Below are 23,053 nucleotides of genomic sequence, written 5' to 3'. Positions count from 1 at the left end.
AAAAAACCTCTTCAAATGGTTCAAAGGACCTCCAACACGGAGTCCTACAGAACCTTGACAGGTTTTCGGTGGTGTATTTTTGGGTATAATAAACCTAATAATAAATAAAGGGTATAGTAAATCCTGAAAAATGCAAGTTTTCTTTTAAGAAAACCTGAAACTTGACTTGGTTTTTTTTTTAATCCAAAAATGAGTTTTGATGAAAAAATACAACAATTTTTGGGGAAAAAAACAACTGGAACCTTAACCTAAGTGTTTGGATTTGTACAGGAGGAGATTTAAGATTGGGCCTAATCCTGCACTGCTACTAGTGATACTGGGTCATAAAAACCTGGACCTGGACTGCCTCTAACATGCCACTAAAGAAACTGTGCCTAAATCCTTTGGATTTTCTTTTGACTTGAAACTTCAGTTCTGCAAAAAAGGCCTTTGTACAAGTTCATTGAACATTAGGTGCTTTAAAGGGGGTTGTTCACCTTTAAATTAACTCTTAATAGGATGTAGAGAGTGATATTCTGAGACAATATGCAATTGGGTTTCATTTTCTATTATTTGTGGTTTAGCTTTTTATTTGCCAGCTCTCCAGTTTGCAATTTCAGCCACCTGGTTGCTAGGGTCCAAATTACCCTGGCAACCATGCATTGATTTGAATAAGAGACTGGACTATGAAGAGGTGACAATTGTAACTTTTAAAATTTGTTTTTAAATGGGGTCAGTGACCCACACCTAAAATCAGGAAAAAAGGGGGTAATTAAAAAATGTTTTAAAAATAATGCGAAGACCAATTGAAAAGTTGTGTAGAACATAACATCCTAAAAATTAATTTAAAGCTGAATCACTCATTTAACAGTGTATTATGCTCATGTGCAGTGACATCACCAGGAACCCCCAAATGCCACGCCTCCAAAATTGTAAGAGGTGAATTTCATGCGATGCAACTCCCTAAGTCTAGCATTGTGGGAGGCTGATATCTCTAAGGACCCATCAACCACCCAAATCTGCTGCAGGTTCAAGGTGCACCCATGCTACAGTCCTGCACAGGTTACCTACAAAAAACTTCCAGTAGTGGGTATGTGTGTCGCAGATCTCAGTATAAGCTAATGTGCTTTTTTCCAGTCTTATGCACCTCCTCCACCTTCTGATGATGTCACTAATAGTTTGTGATGACATCACTTCCACATAGGGTTGCCAGCCCGGGTTTTTGAAGAGCTCTCCAGGTCAAAACTGCCTGCCCAGTTTGCCAAATTAGTAAAACCGGGCAGGATTTCCAATGATTGACATGGTGATCTGCCAATTGCCAAGTCATAGCCCCGCCGCTAATGTCATGACCCACCCCACCATGTCATGGACCAGCCCCCATTACATCAAGGCTCCGCCTCCCTGTCTGAGTTCCACAGGACAGAAGGTGACAACCCTACTCCCAGTTTCATGTTGGCCAGCAGGTAGCAGGTCTGGTTGTGTATCTGGCAGTTGCGGCTTTGATTGTGTAACCAGTCTAAGCAGAGTAAGATTCAGCGGGTGGCTGATAATATACATAACTTATATAAATATACTTCTTTATTTGGGCATTTTCGCACACTATTCATTGATTCCCTGACGTAAAAAGACCCCATTGTCTGCAAAATGACTCCGTGTAGAACACAATGGCGAATGTAACACAATCCTCATTTTACATGATTTGACCCAAACAGATGAACCACGAAGGAACCTATAAAGCCCATTACGGCAGAATGGGGAGAGATTGTATGAAACATTCCAGCTCGGTGGAAGCCAAAGGAAAGGGCCATTATCTTGTTGTGCTATAATATATAACCCGTATAACCGCCAGTTGCTCTGTGTGTGGTTCACCTTAAAACCGCAGTTCAGGGTGGTTTTACTAACGCACAATGCTTTGCACAACAGCTTTTTTTCCGCAGCACAAGAAACTGTTAGGAGGTGTGAGGTACGAGCTACGTCTTAAATCTGTCAGTCATTTGTGGGAATGCGTTTGGGAAGGCTCTCCGAGCTCCTCGGCCGGGTATCCGACTAATCTCTGGTTCCAATCAAATCCAGGTTATTGGCGGTTCACTGTCTACGTTTGTCGGACGCCGTGTAGCTGAGCGATCATTCCAAGCAGAGAGGATTCGATTCAAGCAATAAGGTAATGACTCAAAAACTCTTCCCTCCCAAAGCAGGACTGGTGGCTTATTTATGACTCTGTGGCCACATTTTTTTAGCCATTAAAGGGCAAGTAATAAAGGGCACAATCAATAAATGTAGATCTCTACTCACAGGGTTGTTAGAGTTGACCTTTAGACACCCGCAGGTCTGGACTGGCACTCAAATTAGGCCCTGGCATTCCAGGTAGACAGAGGCACAAATAACCCCCCGCAGGCCCACTAAATAGTGACTATGGCATCTTACAGAAGCCCCTATGGCATTTGCCAGAACCCACAGATTGCCAGTCCAGGCCTGGCCCGCGCCCATTCTCTATTATTTAAAATGATACAATGTGAGTAGTCACCATCTCTCTGAAGTGCCCCATCATGCCCCCTCATCCAGCCCCTCTCCCACCTGGTTGGCACATGAGCGGTACAGTTAGGGGCCGATGCATCAAGGGTCGAATATCGAGGGTTAATTAACCCTCGATATTCGACTGTGAATGAAAATCCTTCGACTTCGAATATCGAAGCCGAAGGATTTTGCACAAAAACTTCGATCGAATGATCGAAGGAATAATCGTTTCGAAGGATTTTAATCCAACGATCGAAGGATTATCCTTCGACCAAAAAAAATTAGCCAAGCCTATGGGGACCTCCCCCATAGGCTAACATTGGGTTCGGTAGCTTTTAGGTGGCAAACTAGGGGGTCGAAGTTTTTTCTTAAAGAGACAGTACATCGACTATCGAATGGTCGAATAGTCGAACGATTTTTAGTTTGAATCCTTCGATTCGAAGTCAAAGTCGAAGTAGCCCAAAAAACACTTTGAAATTCTAAGTTTTTTTACTTCGAATCCTTCACTCGAAGTTAATGAATTGGCCCCTTAAAGTGGCAGATAAAAGATGCCCATTGGCCAGTGTATGGGGGCCCTCCAAGGCACTTCCCCAACTGATATCTGGGCGAAAATCAGGCAGGAAAAAATATCTCATTGGATCCTCATTGGCACCGACCGCCAGCATTCCCCTCATTGTGATGTGAACGTTGGGCCCTAGGGCCGACAATTGGATAAACCCGATATCGGCCACTCGAGGTGACTATATAGGAACAAGATTGGTTGATGATCTGCACATATGGCCACCTTTAGAGAACATATGCTCTGCCACCAGATTTAGCCAAGTCCAGCAGCAGGCTGGAGGCTTTTGTATAGGTATAGGATGCCTTATCTGGAAACCAGTTATCCAGAAAGCTCAGAATTACGGAAAGGCCACCTCCCATAGACTCCATTTTATCCAAATAATCAAAGATTTTAAAAACAATTTCCTGTGTAATAATAGAACAGTCGCTTGTACTTGATCCCAACTGAGATACAATTAAAACACAAATTCTTTCAAATGAAAGTCCAGTGTTGGTTGTAGTATGAAAACAGGGTTAACTTACCAAAAAGTATGAGGGGTTCCAGGTGCACAAGCCCCAAACCTTCAGCTTTAGATATTCATACAGGACTGGCACAAACCGGACTTCACTCCAACGCTTGATGCCATTAAAAGTATATTTTATTTAACAAAAAGCATCGCAAATGATGAAGCCTTACACGTTTCGTGCCTCGCGGGCGCTTAATGATAGGCAGGACGTCTACTGAACACACACAGATATTTAAATAAGCAAAACCAGCCAATTGGGTTTATTTAATGTTTATATGATTTCCTAGTAGATTTAAAGGGGATGTTCACCTTCCAAACACTTTTTTTCAGTTCAGTTGTTTTCAGATTGTTCCCCAGAAATAAAGACTTTATTCAATTACTTTCCATTATTTATTTTTTACTGTTTTCCAAAATCTAAGTGTAAAGTTGAATGTTGGTGTCTCTGGTGTTTGATAGGGATGGGCGAATTTTTCGCCAAAAAAATGACGCCCATAGACTTGTATGACTTTGTACGAAAGATTTATATTCGACCAAAAAAAAAAACTTAGAAAAGTGCTCTGGAAGGTCCCCATAAGCTATCATTGCATTTCGGTAGTTTTAATTTGGCGAAGTATGAAGTCAAAGTTTTTTTTAAAGAGACAGTACTTCAATTATCGAATGGTCAAATCTTTTGATTTGAAGTCGCATGGTCGAATATAGCCTATTCGATGGTCAAAGTACCCAAAAATTTAGTTTTTGAAATTCGAATATTCACTCAAGCTTAGTAAATCTGCCCCATAGAAAATCAGAAGTAATTGGAAAAAGTCGTTATTTCTGGTGATCTATCTGAAAACAACTAGTTGTTTGAAGGTGAACAACCCCTTTAAGGTATCCAAATTACAGAAAGATTCCTTATCAGGAAAACCCAAGGTCTCGAGCATTCTGGATAACAGGTCCCATACCTGTATAGAGGGGAGATCCTGGCCCTTTACCGCCTGAGGTAGCTTCCTGCAGCCGCCGCCCATTCCCTCCACACTCACCTTTATGCGCTGGTGGAGTCGAGGGGCGGTCCACAGCATCGGTGGGGGGGGCAGAAAGCTAGCGCACTAGTGCTAGAAGAGATGAATTTTCGGGTTTGAAAACCAGAAGTTAGAGGAGCGGCATTTTGCTGACCCTGGTAACTAGTGGGGAGCTGCTGTCTAAGCTCATCTCATTGGCGCAACACCCCTGTATATATAGGCACCGCCTCTCCCCGGAAGCTACCATGTTACAAGGTGAACAGACACAGCAGATTGAAGCTGCCAATTCAGGTCCTTTATACTGATTCAGCAGCTTATCTGCCTGTGTATGGGGCCCTCAGATGGGCCACCCCAACCAATTTCAGGCCAAAAATTATCCACATGTTTATCAGGCAGGTTTGATCTTCCCATCCAATCAAGGACTACATTGGGTTGTTGATCTCCGCCCATATTCCTGTTTGGCCTAGAGCTGAACTATAACATTAGCTCAATATCGCCTGCCTGAATGTGAAAAACCCTCAGAAAAAAACATCACAGAATATCATGAAGGCTATTAACATGTTCAAATGGTTCAAGAGACTCCTACATGACCTCAACAGGTTTTACTATAGATAATGTATTTTCAAATTCAAGTAATTTCCAGGGTCAGGGTATAATAGGGGTCCCCAACCGCCGGCCCGCGGGCTGTGCCAAACTGGTCCCAGCTGCAGTTCCCTGACATGCCATCGCCATGAAAACAGTAGTCCGAAGCCCAGGAAGCTTTCTACTGATTGCGACAAGGACCAAAGTAATGTTTGGACAGTTTTTTTAATAATCCTGAAATGCGCCCATGCACCTCTCCCCGCGCCCCCTGGAAAAATTGTCTTGCTTGAAACTGCTCCATGGTGCAAAAAATGTTGGGGACTGCTGGGGTATAATAAATCTCGAAAAATTTAAGTTCTTTCAAAAAAACTCGAAAAACTTTAGTTTTAAAAAAAAATGTAGTCTTTTTTTAAACCCGATAATGTGAGTTGACCAAAAAAAAACTTGAAAGCTCTAATTTTCAGGGAAACCACAACTTGAACCTTAATAAATCTGCCCTTCCTGTTGACTTCTACGGTATCTCAGCAGGTTTTAGGCAGTCGAAATTTGGTTTAAAATTTTTTTTAAAAAAATTCTGTAAATCTTAATTAATTGAGGCAAAAATTTGAGTATTTCACAAAAAAAATTTGACTCAAATTTTCATGGAAAACACAACTCAAACCTTAATAAAGCTGCCCCTTTCTGTTGACTTCTACGGTATCTCAGCAGGTTTTAGGCAGTAGAATTTTGGTTTATAAAAAATTCTGTAAATCTTAATTAATTGAGGAAAAAATTTGAGTATTTCACAAAAAATTTGACTAAAATTTTCATGGAAAACACAACTCAAACCCTAATAAATCTGCCCCTTTCTGTTGCCCCTTCCTGTTGACTTCTACGGTATCTCAGCAGGTTTTAGGCAGTAGAATTTTGGTTTAAAAAAAATTAAAAAAATTCTGTAAATCTTAATTAATTGAGGCAAAGATTTGAGTATTTCACAAAAAAAAACAAAAAATTAGACTCAAATTTTCATGGAAAACAAAAGTCAAACCTTAATAAATCCGCCCCTTTCTGTTGACTTCTATATTATCTTGGCAGGTTTTAGGCAGTAGAACTTTGGTTTTTAAAAAACAAATTCTGTAAATCTTGATTAATTGAGGCAAACACAATGGAAAACTGAAAACCCACAATTGTGCTATGATTGCAGCTCTTTATATTGATTGATTGTGCACTTTAATATGCCCCGGGCCTTTGTGTAGATTTACTTCACTTACAAGTGGTTTCCTCCAAAACTCGAGTGGAGCGTTAACTTGTAACTGCACCAGGTCGAGGGCCCTGAGTTCATAATGAAACAATAGTTATTTGTCAGAAGTGTTTGAGAGTCACAATTGTTTATAATCCGACTGCGCTGAGAATGTGGCGAGAAGTCAACGTTGGCACGGAATTGAGTGTAAAGTTCACAGTGAAACAGAGGAGGCGAAACCCCGAGTGTAACCAGGAAAGAATGTTCCGTTCCTCAAAGTCAAGAAGCGTCAAGTCTTCAGTTCACTAAATGACTGCGAACGATCAAGTGCCGTGCGACTGGTCCATTCAACAAATAACGTCTCATGTCAACATGAAAGACGCGGCGCGATTGGACCTCAGAAGCACAAATATTAGTAATGAAAGTGTGAAGAAAAGAAAACATTGATCTAGAAATAATAAAAGCCCTTGTGTAGTCAATGACGTCTTGGACAAGTGTAAATAGTGACACAGTTGTTGGACAAGTGGAACATAGAATAACCTGTTAGTCTTGTAGGGACTGAACTGTTCCACTGAGAGAATTACACACGCAATATCCAAAGCTCAGCAGCTTCATCATATAGTTCATTTAGGGCAGATTGTAGCTTTTTATTTTACTCACAACTGAATATTTCTCTTTTTAGCTCATACTGTACTGTCTAAGGGAATCAATATGGCACCTCCTCCTCCCATATGTATAAATACAAATATACAGAGAAGGAATGTTCTGGGCACACAATAAGCTATACCCTCATACTGTACTGTCTAAGGGAATCAATATGGCACCTCCTCCTCCCATATGTATAAATACAAATATACAGAGAAGGAATGTTCTGGGCACACAATAAGCTATACCCTCATACTGTACTGTCTAAGGGAATCAATATGGCACCTCCTCCCATATGTATAAATACAAATATACAGAGAAGGAATGTTCTGGGCACACAATAAGCTATACCCTCATACTGTACTGTCTAAGGGAATCAATATGGCACCTCCTCCTCCCATATGTATAAATACAAATATACAGAGAAGGAATGTTCTGGGCACACAATAAGCTATACCCTCATACTGTACTGTCTAAGGGAATCAATATGGCACCTCCCTCCTCCCATATGTATAAATACAAATATACAGAGAAGGAATGTTCTGGGCACACAATAAGCTATACCCTCATACTGTATTGTCTAAGGGAATCAATATGGCACCTCCTCCTCCCATATGTATAAATACAAATATACAGAGAAGGAATGTTCTGGGCACACAATAAGCTATACCCTCATACTGTACTGTCTAAGGGAATCAATATGGCACCTCCTCCCATATGTATAAATACAAATATACAGAGAAGGAATGTTCTGGGCACACAATAAGCTATACCCTCATACTGTACTGTCTAAGGGAATCAATATGGCACCTCCTCCCATATGTATAAATACAAATATACAGAGAAGGAATGTTCTGGGCACACAATAAGCTATACCCTCATACTGTACTGTCTAAGGGAATCTATATGGCACCTCCCTCCTCCCATATGTATAAATACAAATATACAGAGAAGGAATGTTCTGGGCACACAATAAGCTATACCCTCATACTGTACTGTCTAAGGGAATCAATATGGCACCTCCTCCTCCCATATGTATAAATACAAATATACAGAGAAGGAATGTTCTGGGCACACAATAAGCTATACCCTCATACTGTACTGTCTAAGGGAATCAATATGGCACCTCCCTCCTCCCATATGTATAAATACAAATATACAGAGAAGGAATGTTCTAGGCACACAATAAGCTATACCCTCATACTGTACTGTCTAAGGGAATCAATATGGCACCTCCTCCCATATGTATAAATACAAATATACAGAGAAGGAATGTTCTGGGCACACAATAAGCTATACCCTCATACTGTACTGTCTAAGGGAATCAATATGGCACCTCCTCCCATATGTATAAATACAAATATACAGAGAAGGAATGTTCTGGGCACACAATAAGCTATACCCTCATACTGTACTGTCTAAGGGAATCAATATGGCACCGCCTCCTCCCATATGTATAAATACAAATATACATAGAAGGAATGTTCTGGGCACACAATAAGCTATACCCTCATACTGTACTGTCTAAGGGAATCAATATGGCACCGCCTCCTCCCATATGTATAAGTACAAATATACAGAGAAGGAATGTTCTGGGCACACAATAAGCTATACCCTCATACTGTACTGTCTAAGGGAATCAATATGGCACCTCCCTCCTCCCATATGTATAAATACAAATATACAGAGAAGGAATGTTCTGGGCACACAATAAACTATACCCTCATACTGTACTGTCTAAGGGAATCAATATGGCACCTCCTCCCATATGTATAAATAAAAATATACAGAGAAGGAATGTTCTGGGCACACAATAAGCTATACCCTCATACTGTACTGTCTAAGGGAATCAATATGGCACCTCCTCCTCCCATATGTATAAATACAAATATACAGAGAAGGAATGTTCTGGGCACACAATAAGCTATACCCTCATACTGTACTGTCTAAGGGAATCAATATGGCACCTCCCTCCTCCCATATGTATAAATACAAACATACAGAGAAGGAATGTTCTGGGCACACAATAAGCTATACCCTCATACTGTACTGTCTAAGGGAATCAATATGGCACCTCCTCCCATATGTATAAATACAAATATACAGAGAAGGAATGTTCTGGGCACACAATAAGCTATACCCTCATACTGTACTGTCTAAGGGAATCAATATGGCACCTCCTCCTCCCATATGTATAAATACAAATATACAGAGAAGGAATGTTCTGGGCACACAATAAGCTATACCCTCATACTGTACTGTCTAAGGGAATCTATATGGCACCTCCCTCCTCCCATATGTATAAATACAAATATACAGAGAAGGAATGTTCTGGGCACACAATAAGCTATACCCTCATACTGTACTGTCTAAGGGAATCAATATGGCACCTCCTCCTCCCATATGTATAAATACAAATATACAGAGAAGGAATGTTCTGGGCACACAATAAGCTATACCCTCATACTGTACTGTCTAAGGGAATCAATATGGCACCTCCTCCCATATGTATAAATACAAATATACAGAGAAGGAATGTTCTGGGCACACAATAAGCTATACCCTCATACTGTACTGTCTAAGGGAATCAATATGGCACCTCCCTCCTCCCATATGTATAAATACAAATATACAGAGAAGGAATGTTCTGGGCACACAATAAGCTATACCCTCATACTGTATTGTCTAAGGGAATCAATATGGCACCTCCTCCTCCCATATGTATAAATACAAATATACAGAGAAGGAATGTTCTGGGCACACAATAAGCTATACCCTCATACTGTACTGTCTAAGGGAATCAATATGGCACCTCCTCCCATATGTATAAATACAAATATACAGAGAAGGAATGTTCTGGGCACACAATAAGCTATACCCTCATACTGTACTGTCTAAGGGAATCAATATGGCACCTCCTCCCATATGTATAAATACAAATATACAGAGAAGGAATGTTCTGGGCACACAATAAGCTATACCCTCATACTGTACTGTCTAAGGGAATCTATATGGCACCTCCCTCCTCCCATATGTATAAATACAAATATACAGAGAAGGAATGTTCTGGGCACACAATAAGCTATACCCTCATACTGTACTGTCTAAGGGAATCAATATGGCACCTCCTCCTCCCATATGTATAAATACAAATATACAGAGAAGGAATGTTCTGGGCACACAATAAGCTATACCCTCATACTGTACTGTCTAAGGGAATCAATATGGCACCTCCCTCCTCCCATATGTATAAATACAAATATACAGAGAAGGAATGTTCTAGGCACACAATAAGCTATACCCTCATACTGTACTGTCTAAGGGAATCAATATGGCACCTCCTCCCATATGTATAAATACAAATATACAGAGAAGGAATGTTCTGGGCACACAATAAGCTATACCCTCATACTGTACTGTCTAAGGGAATCAATATGGCACCTCCTCCCATATGTATAAATACAAATATACAGAGAAGGAATGTTCTGGGCACACAATAAGCTATACCCTCATACTGTACTGTCTAAGGGAATCAATATGGCACCGCCTCCTCCCATATGTATAAATACAAATATACATAGAAGGAATGTTCTGGGCACACAATAAGCTATACCCTCATACTGTACTGTCTAAGGGAATCAATATGGCACCGCCTCCTCCCATATGTATAAGTACAAATATACAGAGAAGGAATGTTCTGGGCACACAATAAGCTATACCCTCATACTGTACTGTCTAAGGGAATCAATATGGCACCTCCCTCCTCCCATATGTATAAATACAAATATACAGAGAAGGAATGTTCTGGGCACACAATAAACTATACCCTCATACTGTACTGTCTAAGGGAATCAATATGGCACCTCCTCCCATATGTATAAATAAAAATATACAGAGAAGGAATGTTCTGGGCACACAATAAGCTATACCCTCATACTGTACTGTCTAAGGGAATCAATATGGCACCTCCTCCTCCCATATGTATAAATACAAATATACAGAGAAGGAATGTTCTGGGCACACAATAAGCTATACCCTCATACTGTACTGTCTAAGGGAATCAATATGGCACCTCCCTCCTCCCATATGTATAAATACAAACATACAGAGAAGGAATGTTCTGGGCACACAATAAGCTATACCCTCATACTGTACTGTCTAAGGGAATCAATATGGCACCTCCTCCCATATGTATAAATACAAATATACAGAGAAGGAATGTTCTGGGCACACAATAAGCTATACCCTCATACTGTACTGTCTAAGGGAATCAATATGGCACCTCCTCCTCCCATATGTATAAATACAAATATACAGAGAAGGAATGTTCTGGGCACACAATAAGCTATACCCTCATACTGTACTGTCTAAGGGAATCTATATGGCACCTCCCTCCTCCCATATGTATAAATACAAATATACAGAGAAGGAATGTTCTGGGCACACAATAAGCTATACCCTCATACTGTACTGTCTAAGGGAATCAATATGGCACCTCCTCCTCCCATATGTATAAATACAAATATACAGAGAAGGAATGTTCTGGGCACACAATAAGCTATACCCTCATACTGTACTGTCTAAGGGAATCAATATGGCACCTCCCTCCTCCCATATGTATAAATACAAATATACAGAGAAGGAATGTTCTAGGCACACAATAAGCTATACCCTCATACTGTACTGTCTAAGGGAATCAATATGGCACCTCCTCCCATATGTATAAATACAAATATACAGAGAAGGAATGTTCTGGGCACACAATAAGCTATACCCTCATACTGTACTGTCTAAGGGAATCAATATGGCACCTCCTCCCATATGTATAAATACAAATATACAGAGAAGGAATGTTCTGGGCACACAATAAGCTATACCCTCATACTGTACTGTCTAAGGGAATCAATATGGCACCGCCTCCTCCCATATGTATAAATACAAATATACATAGAAGGAATGTTCTGGGCACACAATAAGCTATACCCTCATACTGTACTGTCTAAGGGAATCAATATGGCACCGCCTCCTCCCATATGTATAAGTACAAATATACAGAGAAGGAATGTTCTGGGCACACAATAAGCTATACCCTCATACTGTACTGTCTAAGGGAATCAATATGGCACCTCCCTCCTCCCATATGTATAAATACAAATATACAGAGAAGGAATGTTCTGGGCACACAATAAACTATACCCTCATACTGTACTGTCTAAGGGAATCAATATGGCACCTCCTCCCATATGTATAAATAAAAATATACAGAGAAGGAATGTTCTGGGCACACAATAAGCTATACCCTCATACTGTACTGTCTAAGGGAATCAATATGGCACCTCCTCCTCCCATATGTATAAATACAAATATACAGAGAAGGAATGTTCTGGGCACACAATAAGCTATACCCTCATACTGTACTGTCTAAGGGAATCAATATGGCACCTCCCTCCTCCCATATGTATAAATACAAACATACAGAGAAGGAATGTTCTGGGCACACAATAAGCTATACCCTCATACTGTACTGTCTAAGGGAATCAATATGGCACCTCCTCCCATATGTATAAATACAAATATACAGAGAAGGAATGTTCTGGGCACACAATAAGCTATACCCTCATACTGTACTGTCTAAGGGAATCAATATGGCACCTCCTCCTCCCATATGTATAAATACAAATATACAGAGAAGGAATGTTCTGGGCACACAATAAGCTATACCCTCATACTGTACTGTCTAAAGGAATCAATATGGCACCTCCTTCTCCCATATGTATAAATACAAATATACAGAGAAGGAATGTTCTGGGCACACAATAAGCTATACCCTCATACTGTACTGTCTAAGGGAATCAATATGGCACCTCCTCCTCCCATATGTATAAATACAAATATACAGAGAAGGAATGTTCTGGGCACACAATAAGCTATACCCTCATACTGTACTGTCTAAGGGAATCAATATGGCACCTCCCTCCCATATGTATAAATACAAATATAAAGAGAAGGAATGTTCTGGGCACACAATAAGCTATACCCTCATACTGTACTGTCTAAGGGAATCAATATGGCACCTCCTCCTCCCATATGTATAAATACAAATATACAGAGAAGGAATGTTCTGGGCACACAATAAGCTATACCCTCATACTATACTGTCTAAGGGAATATATATGGCACCTCCTCCCATATGTATAAATACAAATATACAGAGAAGGAATGTTCTGGGCACACAATAAGCTATACGCTCATACTGTACTGTCTAAGGGAATCAATATGGCACCTCCTCCCATATGCAAGCATTTTCATTTGTGATAATTCTGATTTTCATTTGTTAATAATGTGATTCCTTTTTTTTTTTACTGAAATGTTTATATATTTTTGGTAATGAAATTCCCTACAATATGCAAGCCAGGGCATGGGAACCCAGGGAATAAAGATTATTTTTAAAAGTCAGATCCCATGAAACAAATTGATAAATGTGAGATTTGAGAACATTGGAGCAAAACTCATGAATTAAAATATTTGAAAATTTCCTTAAAATTTCAAAAACTATTGATCGAAAAAAATCTCTAAAATTTGAATGAAGACATTTCAGCAGCTAAAACTGGGCAAGTTTTAAAAATGAATTGATTTTTTCCCCAGTTTTTTCTCGCAAATTAACACAATCAGGGTTTTTTTTGCAATTTTGCTGCATATTCTAGCTATTGTGGCAAAATAAATCACATTTCAATGATCCAGTTTAAGTCCATTTTTGTTGGGATTGAGTTTTAAAAAAATTGATTTCAAATTTTAATGAGCCTGCCTCTAAATGTAGTCGCTTGAGGAGCATCACATACCCAGGACAATAAACTGCACATTCTGAAGGCCCCCCGAGGGGTAGAGCCCTTCCAGCATAGGGATTCCAGTGTGTAGAACCGGAGTCAAGATTAATCCCTTTTTAGCCCAACTTGGAGGTCTCTGGTTTGCTGTGATTGGGAACTATTGGGCTGGCTCATATCAAATGTACTTACATGCCTATTATTATGTAGATGAAGCTTCACAACACCTCAAAATCTATAGAGAGGGCCTGGCTGAAGAAAAAGAAGTCCAACATAACCCATGTTCCTCCAGGGTGAACCAGTAGGACCTATCAACCATTGTTGATAGAACACTCTCTTAACCTAATAATCTTCCCTGTGACAAAATATGTAGCCTTGCTGTTTGGCAATTGTCCGTTCCTGACCATTGACTCATGCTGGGATCAGTTATTTAGACCAGAGAAACAAAGGACATTACCACAAGGTAATACTTGGTAAGAAATTAACAAACCTGCATTTGCTGAGAATTGTCTGGGATATTATCATCCCGTCTTCGGGCGTCTTCTAGAAGCTGTGCATTCTTTTTCTTCTCTATCTGTTGATTGTGCTTCAGGTTGGCCACCTTCTTATTCTGATCCTTCATGAGCCTGAAATAGTTTAAAGGCCTATTTAATCATTTGCTGCAAATGGTACATTTCTAGGCTGTTCTTCTTAAAGGGGACCCGTCACCCAAAACAATTTTTCGAAATCCTATTTTATCACATTAGTCAAGCAAAATGAACTTTAATTACACTGTATAAATTATTTGAATCTTGTTTCCTTCAGTCTGGGAATTCAAAATGATAGCAAGCAGGCAGGAGCCATTTTGTGGACACTCTTATTAAGACAAGTCTTGTATCATCTCAGAATCTTGTTTGTGCATCAGAATGGGGGACCTGATGTCCATCCCCATGTCCTGGCTACACAATTAAATGGTGAAGAGATTGGGGGGAATGTGGGGAGAGCAGTGACATGTAGGAAGTGCTGAATGGAAAGTGAAAGTAATTGTCTGCCCCGCCTCTATGCCCATGGCATAGAGGAGGGGCAGACAATATTTGATTGACAGCTGAGATTTTTAAATGAGCTTACAACAGCCATGAATGCTTTAATAAAAAATAGAAATTGGATTTCATGTATAATTTGAAAAGGACTTTTATTATACAGATTTTTGTGTCTGGGTGCCAGGTCCACTTTAACATGTGAATAATTAAATTTAAAAAATGTGTGACAAAATTCCTTCCACCCTCAAAAAAATTTAAATGTTGTGCATCTCTAATTAAAAAATTATGAATTGTCCCAACACTTAGGGGCCGATTCACTAACTTCGAGTGAAGGATTCGAAGTAAAAAAACTTTGAATTTTTGTGCTCCTCGACTATCGAATTGGCGTAAATTCGCCTGAGTAGAATGATTTGAATAGATCGAGAGCAAAAACGCTGCGACTATTCGCCATTCGATAGTCGAAGTACTGGATCGAGCGCAAAAACGCTGCGACTATTCGCCCATTCGATAGTCGAAGTACTGTCTCTTTTAAAAATACTTTGACTGCCTAATTCGCCACCTAAAACTTACCGAATTGCTTTAAAAGCTTATGGGAAAGTCCCATAGGCTTGTTTTCCAAGTTTTTGATCGAATAAAAAGGCATTCGATCGAATGAAAATCCTTCGAGCGAATATTCGATCAAGCGCCTATTCGCCTGGCGAATATTCACCAATTCGACTATTCGCCAGCGCGTAAATTCGCCCGAATTGCCTATTCGATTCTATTCGATTCTATTCCCCAGTCGAATTTCGAGGGATTTAACCCCTCGAAATTCGACCCTTGATGAATTTGCCCCTTAAAATAATGCGTTAAATAGAGCAAAAGTGCATATTGTACCACATGTAAAATCTATATCAAACGAGAAAAAAAAATTCTCTACTCCATATCTGGTGAAAGCCATTAATTCTTATGGGATGCACAGGAGTCTGTTTTAACCAAAATTAGTTAAACACTCAGGGGCAGATTTATGAAGGGTCGAAGTGAAAATTAGAATTTTCTAAATAAAATTTTGGTCAAAACTCTCAAATTCGAATTGTGAATTATCCAAACTCGATTAGAGTTTTAATTCGAATTTGAATTTCAAGATTTATCATATACTGGACCTTTACGAACTCAAATTTGATTACTCACCACCTTAAATCTGTAGAATTAATGTATAAGTCAATGAGAAAGGTCCAGGGATCAATTTGGTGATGTTTGTAGCCTTCCTGCGCAATCAAAAAATCAAATTAGATTTGGGTCGTTTCAATTAGTTCAAGTTTAAAAAATTTAATTTTATTAATACATTTCGATAGTCGGATTTTGAATTTAGGGGAGTTTAAAAAACTCAGATGAATTTGAAATTCAACCCTTGATAAATGTGCCTCCCAGTGTTTATCATCCCTTATAACATTTCAACAACATTATACAATGGTGTTTTTCATTGGGATATTGATAAAGATAAATCTTCCGTCTGGAGACTGAATGCCAGTTATGGTGACATTTGGGGTGATTACTAATTTGCTCTCCTAAATAGCCCAGAACTTGAATAGGGGGCTTGAAAGGGACAACAGCTAATATACATTGCCAGTCAAAAGGTTTTAAAGGCCCTGCTTTTTAGCAATATTGGTAGAATTTCAACCAACGTTCCCTTAAATTTAAAAATGTAATTTAGGAATACCTCTGTGGAATCCTCTGTTAAGTCAACAAAACAAGGTTGAAAGATTTACTTAGGCTAAGAAACACAAAAATAGAACTCATACACAACTGAAAAGAATATTGTGGTCTGCTGAATCAAGGTTGGAAATTTTTAGGTCATCACAATAAATTTTTGTATTTATTCAATGACTGAATTCTCCAATTGCAGCAGTAAAGCAATGAGGGGGTTCTTTTATGATTTGAGGGTGTTTTGCTGGCTCGAAATGTGGGACCTGCATAGAGTTACTGAAACTGAAAATCAAAGGGGCTACCACCGAATTCTTTAACCCCATGTCATACCCAAGCCTTTGCAAGCCTATCTGAAGAAGAAGTAATATCAAAGAAAGGGGATAGTGATGACATTAACCCCATAGAGCCAAATCTATATCAAACGGAAAAAAAAAATTTCTCTACTCTATACCTGGTGAAAGCCATTAATTCTTATGGGATGCACAGGAATCTGTTTTAACCAAAATTAGTTAAACACTCAGGGGCAGATTTATGAAGGGTCGAAGTGAAAATTAGAATTTTCTAAATAAAATTTTGGTCAAAACTCTCAAATTCGAATTGTGAGTTATCCAAACTCGATTAGAGTTTTAATTCGAATTTGAATTTCAAGATTTATCATATTCTTGACCTTTAAGAACTCAAATTTGATTATTCACCACCTTAAATCTGTAAAATTAATGTATAAGTCAATGGGAGAGGTCCAGGGATCAATTTGGTGATGTTTGTAGCCTTCCTGCCCTATCAAAAAATCAAATTAGATTTCGGTCGTTTAAATTAGTTCGAGTTTAAAAAATTAAATTTTATTAATAAATTTCAATAGTCGGATTTGGAATTTTATGGGAGTTTGAAAAACTCAGATGAATTTGAAATTCAACCCTTGATAAATGTGCCTCCCAGTGTTTATCATCCCTTATAACATTTCAACAACATTATACAATGGTGATTGTTTTTCATTGGGATATTGATAAAGATAAATCTTCTGTCTGAAGACTGAATGCCAGTTATGGTGACATTTGGGGTGATTTACTTAGGCTAAGAAACACAAAAATAGAACTCATACACAACTGAAAAGAATATTGTGGTCTGCTGAATCAAGGTTGGAAATTTTTAGGTCATCACAATAAATTTTTGTATTTATTCAATGACTGAATTCTCAAATTGCAGCAGTAAAGCAATGAGGGGGTTCTTTTATGATTTAAAGGGGGTTTTGCTGGCTCTAAAGGTGGGACCTGCATAGAGTTACTGAAACTGAAAATCAAAGGGGCTACCACCGAATTCTTTAACCCCATGTCATACCCAAGCCTTTGCAAGCCTATCTGAAGAAGAAGTAATATCAAAGAAAGGGGATAGTGATGACATTAACCCCATAGAGCCAATTTGAGAACAACTTCGGAAATCTAAATACATTTAGTTTAGATAGAAGCCCCATAAACCCCTGTGTTGCTACTGATCCAGAAGAAGATATTATGGAGGTAGGAGGCAACTTTAATACAACTTCAAGGCAGTAGACAAGGACTTCAGAGATTAAAGGGATGATATCACAAAGCATTTGTTTTTACTTAATACATAGGGGCAGATTTATCAAGGGTCGAAGTGAATTCGAGGGAATTTTCAAAGTAAAAAAATTCAAATAGTAATAAAAGTAATTTTTTCGATACTTCGACCATCGACTAGGATACTACGACTTCGAATTTACTTCGACTTCGATTCGAAGTAAAAATCATTCGACTATTCGATAATCAAAGTACTGTCTCTTTAAAAAAATGTCAACACTTCGCCATCTTAAACCTGCCGAATTGCTGTTTAGCCTATGGGGGACCTCCTGTGTGTTTTGCTACGTTTTTTTTAAGTCAAAAGATTTTTTGGGAAAATCTTAAGATCCTACGATAAAATTGTTTGAATCTTTCGATTCGAAGTATGATCGTACGATGTATAAAATCCGGAGGATTCTATTCGATGGTCGAATTTCAAAGTTTTTTCTACTTCGAAATTCGACCCTTGATAACTCTGCCCCTAAATGTAAGTGGTTTAGCGAAAGAATCGGTGGTGGGAAATTATTTAATTTAATGTTATAGCCATTTTTCAGCCTGAATATTTCCTAGCAAACATGGGCCTAACTTTAGTATTTTTTCTAGTCTTGTGATACTAGCTCTGGGTCAAATGAATTGTGTTCTCTTTTATCACAACCCTGTAGCCCGGTGATTATTTTAAACAGGAAAAATGGAGCTAATAAGAAAAGCAGAAGAAAAATGTCAGAACATTTTTAATGGAAACTTCATACTCGTCCTCATACTTTAATAGAGCAAATTAATTAATATTTAAAATCGAATATTTTAAAAGGATATGAAAAGAAGAAAAGTGAAGTTTTAGGTTAACTAAGAAAGACTCAACCACGTCTAAAACGATTAAAAATTAAGTAACTAGTACTTTTTCAACACTGGACTTATAAATTGGAAGGGTTTTTAAAACCAATATTTATGTAATTTTTGAATTAGGGTTTTCAGTACTTTGCTTGTACCAGTAAACCGCCAAAAATCATGAAATTTATGAAATAAGATCTCTACGTTATAACATAATTCTGTAAGAATAAAGCATTAATTCATATCTGGTTCATTTGTACCATAGGTCATGGTTCACTGGAGATCGTATGCAGCATTAGAGACACTGATACAATGGTACAAACTTCAAAAAATTGGGGTGCAACAGCAATGGATAGTGAGGCGCTTGGAGCAGTTTTACTATAAAAGTAGGGGGTCAATGATTTATGTTGCTAGTGGCAAATACAGAAGGTAGATCAGTGTTTGGACGGCTGCAACAGTAGCAGAGTGTAGGTAATAAGAAAGTTGTATTTCTAACCTCAGTTACTGATTATTGTTGCCTAGTATTGAATTGATTGCGATAGTTTGGCCTATCATATTTCCACTAAAAGACTTACTGCTCTGGAGAAGAAGCAATTTCTCGATCTGTTACTCTTGATGATTCCAGATTATGGTTGAGCCATAAAAAAACATTGTGGCTTTGATGGGTAGCGCCACTGATGATGGTCACGATTTGAAATCAACAATGTATATAGTCCTGGTTGGCTGCCAATGGAAGTATCTGTTTTTTCTTATTTTTGACACTTCTTGAAACCAATCAAGTCAACCAACCCTCCAAAAGTGAGTTTGATTTTGAAAACGGGTGGTTTGGTATAGATCTTTATTTTTAATTTTAAAACTGGTGATTTGGCAAAGATCTTTACTTTTAATTTTGAAAACTGGTGATTGGGTAAAAGTCTTTATTTTTATTTTTGAAAACTGGTTGACTTGGTTAAGACTTTTGCTTTTAATTTTGAAAACTGGTGATTTAGTAAAAATCTTAATTTTTGATTTTGAAAACTGGTGATTTGGTAAAGATCTTTAGTTTTAATTTTAAAACTGGTAAAGATCTTTATTTTTAATTTTGAAAACTGGTTGACTTGGTAAAGATTTTTACTTTTAGTTTTAAAAACTGGTGATTTGGTAAAAATCTTTTTGATTTTGAAAACTGGTGATTTAGTAAGGATCTTTAGTTTTAATTTTGAAAACTCGTGATTGGGTAAAGATCTTTATTTTTTATTTTGAAACTGGCTGGCTTGGAAAAGAGCTTTACTTTTAATTTTAAAAACTGGTGATTTGGTAAAGATCTTTAGTTTTAATTTTAAAACTGGTGATTTGGTAAAGATCTTTATTTTTAATTTTGAAAACTGGTTGACTTGGTAAAGATTTTTACTTTTAGTTTTGAAAACTGGTGATTTGGTAAAAATCTTTTTGATTTTGAAAACTGGCGATTTAGTAAGGATCTTTAGTTTTAATTTTGAAAACTCGTGATTGGGTCAAGATCTTTATTTTTTATTTTGAAACTGGCTGGCTTGGAAAAGAGCTTTACTTTTAATTTTAAAAACTGGTGATTTGGTAAAGATCTTTAGTTTTAATTTGAAAAACTGGTGATTTGGTAAAGAGCTTTACGGTTAATTTAGAAAACTGGTGATTTGGTAAAGATCTTTAATATTAATTATGAAAACTGGTGATTTGTTAAAGATCTTTATTTTTTATTTTGAAACTGGTTGACTTGGTAACAATCTTGTTTTCTTCTGTTTTTGTGTTAATTATACCTAAAAAAGGTTATTGAAAAGTAGGATGAAACGGAAGAACTGCGAATGTCATCCTAATGAGGTATTGCAATTAAAATACAAACAAAAGAACTAGTGAAACAGAAAAAAAATTGTAATGAGTTTAAAATGAATGAATTGCAATTAATTTAAAAACCTTCACAAAAATTAAAAAAAAATTTGACCAGATAGTGATCGGGGAAGCCCGTCGGATGGCCCCACACACAGGCCAATAAACTGCCGACTGCCGACATATCAGCTATAGAGGCGGCAGCTGGAAGAGGCGCAGGAATGAAATAAAGGAAGATTAAAGGAGCAGAGCCGTAGAGAAACCAGAGTCCGACAGGGTAACACAAACACTCTAATCAAGTAAAATAAACAGAGATTGTCCCTATTCTGTATTCAGCCTGATTTCTCCTCAAATGTAACAGATAAAAAGACTAATGGGAGATTTACAGTCAGTGTGTTTTTATTAACAACTGTCAGTTTGCATGACCTCACACAAACAAGCACGGCTCAACGTGACTCAGTACAAAGATATTTTTAAAGTGCTATAAAAATTCTGGGGCTTATAGATTAGCCATTTGTATTTTATTTCTTCAAATACACCAAAGTATCAACATGATTCAGAAGACTATTTCAAATGGGTGGCCCCATCAGGGCAGGGAAAAACAGGGATGCACTTTATATCACATAAAGGCATATCTCCAAAAATGAAAGGGTTTTATATTTAAAAAAATCATAACTAGGCTGAGGAGGCAGCCATTCGTGGTATAATAGGGCACAGGTTATATAGCAGATAAGCTCCACAGAATACAATGGGTTTAGTTCTTCAACAGGAAGAGTCAAATGCCATTCATTGCTGTCTACACAAATAGATCACTGTCAACAGCGTGATGTGGTCAGTAGCTTGTAGAATGGACCACAAAACATCCAATTTTATTTAGAAACATAACAGATAAGATCAATTATATTAATGTACCCAAATATGAAGCAATACCAAAGGCTACTGAACCTTTTGATTGATTTTAGTCAAATAAAAACTCATGCATTGTATATTGTGTTGACAATTCGTACATTAGATGATCACAGAATCGATTTTATCCGCACAAAATTAATACTGTCAACACACACACATCCTTTTGAAATCACAAAATGGAATTTGTCGACACGAAATAAATTCCATTAATAGAAAATGGACAATTTGTAAAAGCATGTTGAAAATCATTTTATCATTGTTGCCAGAAATCGTGTAAAAAAATATCTTTTTGAGAAAAAACTGTTGTGGTAACAAAATGACTCATTCACTTTCTACAAAGAAAATACATTTTCTAAGCACAATTTGTCAACAGAATTAATTTTGTCCTTAAATTAAAATGTATTCTGTGCTATGAAAATTAATTCCCTGGATAATGTTTGTTTGGGGGGGGGGGTTGAACACAAAATCAATTTGTCAGTATAAAAATAGTTAAAATTACTTATGGTGGCAAAATATTCTTTTAGACAAAAATAATTGTATTTTTAGACAAATGTGGGGGCAGTTTACCAAAGGTCGGATTTTAGTGGTTTTAGAGCGATTTATTAAAAAATCTGGAAAATACAGCTGAACTCAAAAAACTTTCAAATATTTCCAAAACCTCTAAAGAAGAAAGTTTTGTACAATTCCTAGTGAACAAAAAAATACAAAAACCTCTAAAAGTCTGAATTGATTTTGAACAGTCCAAAAGGATCAACGCGTCTCCCATTGACGTCTATAGGACCTCGACAACTTTTGGGTGGTTTTCGTGGCTTTTAAATGACTTTGTGACTTATTTTTTAAAATAACTTTAAGGTCCCATTTACTAACAATCGGATATCGATTAGAGTTTAGTCCTGGTTTCAAAAACCTCCAAAATCCAACCTTTGATAAATAGGTCCTCACGTGAAACAAAACATTTTGTGATCATGAAATGTATTTTGGGATGACAAAAAAACAATTCATGTATTTAAATTTTATAAAATCTATTTTGCATTCCAAAGTGCCCGATGTACTAACAAAGCTTCATAATTTGGTTGTTTAAATATTTAATTTGGTACTTGTTACCAAGTAGTAATGGTAGTTACCACTGAATAAAATATTGATGTTTCTACATTTACCATTACCTAATTATGGCTGAAAAATCCATTCTTGGGGTGCAGCCAATGAGATGGATCACTCTATCAAATATTTTATCAAAAAATTTGTATTTTTTTTAAATTCCTCTAAAATGCATGATTTATGAAGTGTAAAATCCACACAAAACTTCAGCAAATTAAACCAGTCAGGGTCCAATAGAAGTCAGCGGGAGCTGTTCTAATCCTACTGAACATTTTCTT

The 23,053-nt window shown here is 37.6% G+C and overlaps 1 protein-coding gene across 6 annotated transcripts in view; it reads right to left on the bottom strand.

The window, feature by feature from the left end:
• Window positions 1-23,053, bottom strand: part of LOC108704021 (ERC protein 2-like) — a 528,894-nt gene that overhangs the window by 303,021 nt on the left and 202,820 nt on the right. For all 6 annotated transcript variants that reach the window (XM_041590955.1, XM_041590958.1, XM_041590956.1 and 3 more), the window contains one exon: window positions 14,316-14,451. In XM_041590955.1, coding sequence (XP_041446889.1) covers window positions 14,316-14,451 — 136 coding nt within the window. The remainder of the gene's footprint in view (window positions 1-14,315; window positions 14,452-23,053) is intronic.

The sequence above is a fragment of the Xenopus laevis genome, chromosome 4L, assembly GCF_017654675.1.
Source record: "Xenopus laevis strain J_2021 chromosome 4L, Xenopus_laevis_v10.1, whole genome shotgun sequence".
Taxonomy (NCBI): Eukaryota; Metazoa; Chordata; class Amphibia; order Anura; family Pipidae; genus Xenopus; species Xenopus laevis.
This window is presented reverse-complemented; position numbering and strand designations above follow the sequence as displayed.